The sequence below is a fragment of the Helianthus annuus genome, chromosome 2 (assembly GCF_002127325.2).
Source record: "Helianthus annuus cultivar XRQ/B chromosome 2, HanXRQr2.0-SUNRISE, whole genome shotgun sequence".
NCBI classification, from domain to species: domain Eukaryota; kingdom Viridiplantae; phylum Streptophyta; class Magnoliopsida; order Asterales; family Asteraceae; genus Helianthus; species Helianthus annuus.
In genome coordinates, this window is record NC_035434.2 from 16,381,395 (window position 1) to 16,390,570 (window position 9,176).

A 9,176-nucleotide genomic window follows, 5' to 3' on the forward strand; every position below is an offset into this window, starting at 1 on the left:
GGCAAAAGTGTTTAAACTTTGCTGAAAATTGTTGGCAGTGGTTTAAACACTTGCTGAGTGGCAAACTTTTTTTTTATTTTATGTTTTTTTATATTTAAGATAAAATGGAAAAAACATAAACTTTTTAAAAATAAAAATAAAGCATTACATTTTAATTAAAAATAAACCATTACATCTTAAATAAAAATAAAACATTACATTTTTAATAAAATCTAACTTAAAAAAAAAACTAAAAATCACAAGGCCATCCATATTTTTTTGCGATCTCACGTTTTCTAGCGAGTGCGACTTCCAACATCTTCGGGTGAAGGTCGTCGGTAGGCCGATTATACCACTCAAAGTCCTTCTCGTACATTGTTTGTCGCAACGCCTCTCGTTGCTCATCCGCCAAGGTCAAATATTTTTCTTCTCGTACACGTTTAATTTCCATTATCTCTTTTTTCATGGCCTTGTACTCTTCGAATTTGCTTGTTATATCTCTTGGATCTTCGTTTTTTGAAGACGGCCCTTTGTCCTTTTTCTCCTTTCTCATTTGTCGTCTTGGTGGTGGTGGTGAAGGATCCTCGTTTATGTCGGGAATAGTGAATCCGCTTGAGATTTCGACATTCGGTGATCCTCGGGCATAATTTCCCGAATCCGAAGACTTTCTTTTTAGACCCGAACCGGAGCTTTCTTCATTCAACAAAGGTACCGGCGACCACTTTTGACTTGTTCTAACAACCTCCCAAGCCGCAACATGAGCGAACTCAATATTTTCTTTGCTTTTGTAATCCTTTAACGCTTGTTTCATTACATATGCGTCGTCACTCCCGCTAGGACGTAAACGATCCTATAAACCGTATAAAAAAAATAAACCATATAAAAAAATTACCGTATAAAAAAATTACCGTATAAAAAAATAAACCGTATAAAAAATAAACCGTATAAAAAAAATAAACCGTATAAAAAAAATAAACCGTATAAAAAAATTACCGCTTGATGATATAGACCGTTGAATGTGTTAATTTTTGTTTGCATCGTCACCCATTTTGATCGAACTTGGTGGTGGGTTCGATTACTTCCGCCGACCGTTTCGTTAAAGTGGTTTAGAACTTTCTTCCAAAAGCTATCCTTCTTTTGTTGATTGCCTTTTCTTTTATTCAAAGTGCAATGAACAAAAGCCTTTGCCAACGCCTCTTCTTGTCTAGGCGACCAATTTTCCCGTTTGGCTTTTGCTTTTTTTTCCGGTTCATCCGCAACATCTTCATCATCCGCAACATCTTCATCAATATCATCTAACTCATGTTCTTGTGTTTCCGGCACGAACTCCTCATCGACGTCATCTTGTTCGTCTTGGGTTGGTGATTGTGACATTGGGTTTTGAAAAGCAAACGGGTCAAAAGCATTTTGCGCTTCTTGGGAGTAATCATAATAACCGGCTTGAGTCATCCTCGGACCGTATTGCATCCAATTTTGGGTGGGTTGGGTATCATAACCGAAAGGTTGATGCATGGGTTGGTTAAAATAAAATGGAGGTTGGGTGTGACTCGCAAACCCAAGTTGCGGATTAAACGGGACACTACTACCACCCGAACCACGTTTATCTTGAGGCCTCGACTTTGAACCGGACCCTACCATTTTCTTCTTGCCTTCACCCTTCTTTGAGCCTTCCATATTTTTCAAAGTGTAGAATAGATTGAGAGAGTATAGAGAGAAAGGTGTATTTTTTTAAAATGTGTGAGTGGTATTTATATAGGGTGAAAAAAATTTAAAAAACAATTTTTTTTTTTACATCAAACGGTAATATTACCGTTATGGGGGTAATAAATATGGCAACCATCATCTTTCTCGCTTCGGTAATCCATCACCGCGTTTAATGTTTTGCCGCATTTAATGTTGGTCGGCGGCGGTGTTTGCCGCGCGGCAAACGTCTTTGCCGCTGGGTTGCCGCACCCACACCGTATCCCCTTATTCAATTGGTATCGACTGTGCTCGACACAGTATGGTATCAGTATAACACTGATAGTGGTACGGTACGTTACAGATATTCCGTTTAGCTTATGTTATAGAAAAAACTCTCTGCTTTGAACACACCTATGTTTCAAATTAAATTTACATCAAAATGTTAAATGTATTTAGATTCTTGTTTGAAAGTTAACCAACGTAAGTTATTAGAGAAAAATCAAACGAAACGATTAATAAATTATTTATTTATTTATTTATTATTATTATTATTATTATTATTATTATTATTATTATTATTATTATTATTATTCAAAATAAAGATCTAAATGGCATGTGCAAGATTTGATAAGAGCCGTTTCTTTTTTATGGTAGTACACTAGTACACTACTTAAATATAGAAAACGCCGATTTTAATATTTCAAATAATTGTTTATTGTCCGATAATAGATTAAACGATTACCATGTTTACGGTGTAGCCAATAATGCTATCAACTTTCATTATTGTTAAGGACAGTGAAAAAATAATTTTGCGTTAACAACAAACTATTGAGTAAAGTCAACCTCGCGATGTTGTCGAAATGGTGGTGGCGATTCAAAGCCAACCAGTGGCGGATGTAGCTTATACAAGGGGGCAACGCCCGCTACGGCTTGGCACGGAAAAATTTGGAAAAATTAATGTAAATTTCGGAAAAATTTGACGTTTTTTCGATTTCGTTACAGCTTATTTATAAAATGTTACGGCTACGATCCGTTTCTAGATCCGCCACTGAAGCCAACCCGATCCAACTGTGGAGTAAAGTCATTGGTTCAATACACAAGTTCACTGCGGATAATCAGATTATTCCGGTTTCTAAGTCGATTCCCGGGGTATGGAAGGATATCGGAAATGTGGACCCGGAGCTCCAAAAACTGGGTATTGACATCAAGCAGAATTTGGTTGTTAACAACGGAATGTGGAAATGGCGGACTGAATCAGATGATGTTTTCTCGGTCAAGCAAGTTAGGATCGACATCGAAGATACTTTGGGGACCGACTCGAGCTGCGTTCCGGGGTTTGTTTGGATCACTTGGGCCCCTCCCAAAGCTAACCACCTGCTTTGGAGAGCGATCCTCGGGAAGTTAGCGTCTAGAGCCGGATTAGCCCGTAGGGGCATTCCCTTGGCCGACGTCTCTTGCCCTCGTTGCGGCTTAGATATTGAAGACTCGGATCACATTTTCTTCAATTGTTTGTGGGCTAAATGTGTCTGGTGGAATGTGCTCTCCTGGATCCGGATTAGCTTCCCAGCGATGTGCGGATCTTTGGCTGACTTGTTGAGCTACATTAAAGAGGCCCCTGGTGGGAAGGTTTGGAAGAAGTTAGTTCGTACCATTATAGTCGCCACAGTTTGGAGGATCTGGGTTGCTAGGAACGCAAAAGTATTTGATGGTTGCTTCATTCCTATTTTGAAGACTGTGGAGCTTGTGAAAGAAGACGCCTTCCTCTGGATTTGCAACCGATCAAACCTCAAAGTGCCAGCTTGGGATAAATGGAGGATGTTTGATGTTGTAGACCTTTTGTAATTTTCCTTTGTTTGTTTTGATTTTGCTTTGTTTCGGTTTTGTTTTGTTCCCCAGCTTCTTGCTGGCTCTTATTTATATATAAAGTGATTTTGCCGTTAAAAAAAAGTAACAAACTATTGACTAATTATATCTTCACAAAAATATTATAAATTGTTTTTAAACGACATAGATGAAAGTTAGATGTATACATAGTTACATTTTATGTTAGAGCGTGATTACTCTTTATAACGAAAGTAAAAGTTAGGAGTATCGTTATTCGCATTTTCAGTAATAATTGTGATTGACCAACAAACCATACTTTAGTATCAAAATGTCCCTAAATTTAAATATGACACATGTTAAAGTATAATCTAACGTATTTTATGTTATAGCTGACAGTCCATTTACCATCATATTTTCATACCTTGCGATTTCCTTTTGTAATTTTTTTTAAAAAAAAAAATTATTATTAAGTTGTTCAGAATATCTATGATTGTTGGTTTTCTCATTTAGTTATTTGTAACATCTTTATGAAAGAATTGTATAGGAAATACTCATTTCACATCATATGCCTTCTCCCTCTTGCCTAACTTACTCTAAACAATTGTAACTAGTTTTATGCTCCCAGCGTTGCAGGGTGTAAAACCGTGCTAAGTAACAACTTAACGATGACCAAACCGGAAAAAAGGTAAAATAGAAACACAATTTTTTAACACCATGTGACGTAAAAGTAGACGAATTCGAATTTATACCGACACATATTAGAAAGCTGATGGGGTAAAAAAAATTGAGGGACTAAATGTGACTATCAAACACCGTGCTAAATAGTAATTGAACGAAAGAACAGAAAACCTGAGGGACCAGATGTGACCACTAAAAATCGTGCTAAATAGCAAACCAAACAATAAACAAATCCAAAAGTGTTGTTACAAAACTTAAAAAAACACTAAAATTTACTTTGTAAAAACAAAATCACAAAAAAAGTTTGAAAAAATTTTGTGGCTAAAACAAAAGGCAAAGAACACAATACTGTTTCTTATTGTGTTAGAAATTAGTAGATATATATGAATTCTATGTAAACTCCAATATAAGTTTTAGAGTATAAATTAAGGATGTTCAACGGGTCGTTTTTGTAAGTTCATAAGTCGAACTTGAACAAAACACGAACACAAAAATTGGGTGAGGCACGTTAACTTGAACATTGCACGAATACTCACAGCTTGACATGTATATAATCCATTTAATCTGAAATTACTTTATTTTAATTCTTTACATATATTAAATACATTAAAGTTACAAAATTACTACAAAAAATACATGCGAAAGTACACCATTAGGGTATAAGGAGTGGTTAAACACTTTAAAGTGGCAAACCAAAAAACCGACCAATGAGAGCGCGCCATGTCAATTAGGCAAAAGTGTTTAAACTTTGGTGAAAAATGTTGGCAATGGTTTAAACACTTGGTGAAGTGGTAAACTATTTTTTTTAAAAAAAAAGGAAAAATGTGTGATTGGTTGAGATAGGAATGGACCCCACCCACAATACCCTCCCTCTCTCTCCTTCTCCCTCTTGCCGAATCGGTGTTCCATCACCGATTTACCCCCCCCCCCCCCATTTCGTCAAACACCCACACGGCAAAGTGTTGGCATTGGTTTGCCGTGGGTTTGCCGATCGGTGACTTGTGTTTGCCGCATCCCACTCCTTACCCCCTTAGGGGGTAAGGAGTGGGGAGCGGCAAAATGGTTTCACCGAATCGGCAATGGGTGGCAAACCATTGCCAACCCATTTGCCACATCCATCTTTGACGAAATTGTGGGGAAATCGGTGAGCCAACACCGATGCGGCAAAGGGAAGAAGGAGAGAGAGAGAGGGGGTATGGGGTGGGGTCCATTCCAATCTCAACCAATCACATCTTTTTTCCTTTTTTTTTATTTAAAAAGTTTACCACTCCACCAAATGTTTAAACCATTGCCAACACTTTTCAGTAAAGTTTAAACACTTTTAACTGATTGACATGGCACGCTCTGATTGGTCGGCTTTTTGGTTTGCCACTCCAAAGTGTTTAACCACTCCTTACACCCTTATAAGGTTATATGGTATGTTCATGGCCCAAATGACAACCACAACCCTCCACGTCAACGCTATATCACCCTATATGGTGTAGTTATAACCCAAACCACCATCCACTTTTTAGTTTTTAATTTATTTTTGTCCAAGCCAAAACCAAAACATCAAAATCATCAAAGTTTGGCTTGTGCTGCCGTGGATTAAACCACGCAAACTACGATGGTTCAACAAGGGGAGCGGTGTGCCACACCTATACCCCATCGCCAAATAACACAATTGAGAAGGTAGATTTCCGGATCGTAGTGCTATAATTACACTAAAAATCCCTACTTTTTCTCTTTTATTTTCAATTAAATAATATATTTTATACATTTATCATTATTTTTCTCTCTTCTCCACTTATAACCACTTTCAAAAAATATTAGAAAACTAATAAGGTTGAACAGAGTTCCCGTAAATATACATGTGAATAATAACATTTTCTATCCCCTCCACTCAATTACTCTTTATAAGGCTAGTGGGTATGGAGAGCCTCATCCCCAAGGGGATGAGCCGCCACCTCAGCGTCACGTAGGCTCGGCTTGGAGGGGATGGACCTAGGGGGTGGGGGGATGAGCCCCTTTATGTATATATATGTATGTATGTATTGGTTATTATGAGAGAAAGGAGGCCCGTCTCCTCCGACTGTGGGGAGCCGCTTTTGCCGAGCCGAGCCCAGTGGCGGTGTGAGGGACCGGCGCCGGTCCTAGCCGGCCCCCATACCTTTTAGTCTAATATACCAAACTCACTCACAAATTTATAAAAAAAACATATAAAAAAGATGTGAATGCTAAAAATTAGGCTTTGAAATCTGTAAACAGAACCTGTTTATACAAACTGACAAATTAGGATTGCTAAACACCGGATTCCGGTTCTTTATTCTATCGATCATTTTTTTATGATCAATAAAGTCTGATTTTTTACCTAGAAACTAACTAGATTCTATTTTCTCTATTATTATTATTTTTTCATGGGGTGTATATTCTCAACATATACAATCTCAAGTTTACATAATAGTTGTGTCAAATGGTTGGCCACTTTTGGGCGGCAGTTTGACTTTTTTTTTCCTTTTTTTCATATAATACTTATTTATAGGCGATGTCAAATTACAATTTTATCCCAGGTATAAAATTACGATTTTGCACTTGATTCAAAATAAAATTTTGCTTTTGTCCCCAGCTTAAATTTACGATTTCGCCTTCAGTTAAAAAATACACTTTTGCCCTCAGTTCAAAATAAAAATATGGTTTTGCCCACAGCTAGAGTCCTGCCAAATTACGATTTGGTTCCCAGTTTAAAATTACGATTTTGCACCCAGCTAAAAATTACGATTTCGCCCGCAGCTAAAATATTGCTACATTACACGCTTGTCATCGTTTTAGTTAATTTTTTTTATCATAACTCTGGTACTGTTTTTCTTTAACTGGTTAACTTGATGTATCTTTTTTGATATCGTGTTATAGGTAGCATGTATAACTAACCGATATAAAGGCGTACATGTTATTAACCTAAGAAATACTCGGTTTAGCGCCCCGCAACGCGGGCGGCGCATAACTCTAGCTGCCTAACACTGGCTCATTAGTCCTGAAAAATTACAGTTTTGCCCTGAGCCCAGAATTACGGTCTTATCATTGTTTTTTTTTTTTTTCCATAGCAAAATTATAGTAGTATTTTTTATTAATTGATTGAAAATTATTCGGCCATCGCCCCGCAACGCGGGCGGGGCATCTACTAGTTAAATACATTAAATAAAAATATATAAATAGTATTCTGTCTAGGTTCATGAGCCTACTCAAACTTGATAAATGAAGCACGGACGCAAACTCACTTATTAGTCAAGCTTATCTTTTGGCTCTAACTCGGGTTCAAGCTCATTTAAGCTAGACTCAATTTAAGTTTCAGTTAGTCGATCTCTAGTAGCTCATGAACGGACTAACTTGTTAACACCTCTAGTTTTTTAACAACACAAATAAAGCCAGTTTGTTTGCCTATAAACCGAGTTTTATTTCACAGAATCGGGACCTGTTTCTTATATATTTAAGAGCACACGGACCTGTATGTTGTAGTGTTAACATAATAACATATAAAAATCGATTGTCTATGGCTACGAGAACACGCAAATTCCGTTCTGAATGTTATGACATTATGAACATATACATAAAACCCTTGACCATTAACATGTACACAAATACAAACTCATGTAAAATCAGCTGTGTATGGCCAACAAATTAAAAAAATTATCTTTGACTTTAAAACTCATTTAATTGATATGAGATTAGCCTTTTGGTAGAGACATTATTTAAAACGGAAATATTACATTTAATTCAAATCTGGACAAAATGACTGATTTAAGATTTTAATATAAATTAGAGTACGAGTGATATTTTCCCTTAAAAAAAGTTGTGTATAAATAAATGAATCGGATTTTAAGGAGCGAAGGCATTGGTAATGGGTAGAGGTCGGCTGGTCGGGTGAAAAAAGAACTATATTATTTAAAGGTAAATTTAAAGTTATTTTTGACTTCAATTATTAATTAGGAAAAATGAAGTTCTGATTTTCTGTCACAGCTGGTAAAGGAAACGTGTAGTTCCAGAATAAATAAACATGTTATATATGAACAAATCCTTAATATATTATTTTTATACTCTAGAAGAATGTTAATAATTCATTATAATAATATATCAAAACTCATTATCCTAGATCACCTTATACCTTGAACACTTCACGTGAACGATTTTGCTTGTTTGGATTATCTTATTATAAAAGATTTTTTATTGCTTGTGTGGATTATCTTATTACAAAAGATTTTTTTAAAGCATCTACAACAACAAATTTAGTCCAAACTTTAGACTGTCTAATTAGCACAAGCACATCATTTCAAATGAACACTATTTAAAACTCTACTTCCCCACGCCATAATCAAACACTTCGTCGGAACCCACGAAACCCATTTTAAGACAAAACATTCTTCGTACAAAGTCCGCTGCATTAGCATCTTTGTAAGCCCATTCGTGGTATATTCTGCTTCCAGATTACCAGCCCAAAACCAAGTGTCCTGCCCCACTTCTATTCCTGCAGCAGCCACCATTTCGCACAAAGAAACCCATTGAATTAGCTCTTCTGTTTCCTACATAATATCAATCCATTCGGCTACGATAACCCGCTGATTATTAACAATTTTTGTACGTTCCGATATCCAGCAAGCTTTTTTATTTTCCAGGCGATAAAGAAGAGGGAATTTAACCTTCAGAGTGTAATCGCCTATCCAAACGTCCAGCCAAAACCGTACCGAGTTTCCATCCCAAACTCTAGGTCTAATAAACGAGTACAACGGAACTTCATTCACCTTTAGACCAGCCACTACTTTAACAATCGCTTTCCAGTTACCAGCCGCGTACTTGTTGATCGGAAGAAAATCCCACATATTATTGTTCTTGTGACACGTCTCAACCACCCTTTTCCATAACGACACTTTATTAGCACGGAATCTCCAAGCCCATTTAAAAATCAAAGCATCATTAACATCCTCTAGTTTTTTTATCCCCAACCCTCCTAACTTCTTCGGAGTAGTGACACGAGCCCAACT

At 36.7% G+C, this 9,176-nt stretch overlaps 1 protein-coding gene across 1 annotated transcript; it reads right to left on the reverse strand.

The window, feature by feature from the left end:
- Positions 1-229: 229 nt before the first annotated feature.
- LOC110902327 lies at positions 230-1,653 on the reverse strand. Its single transcript, XM_022149019.2, has 2 exons — positions 973-1,653; positions 230-829 (listed from the first exon to the last, which is right to left on the reverse strand). Exons 1-2 carry the CDS (start codon positions 1,651-1,653, stop codon positions 230-232), a joined length of 1,281 nt encoding a protein of 426 aa, XP_022004711.1.
- Positions 1,654-9,176: the final 7,523 nt, after the last annotated feature.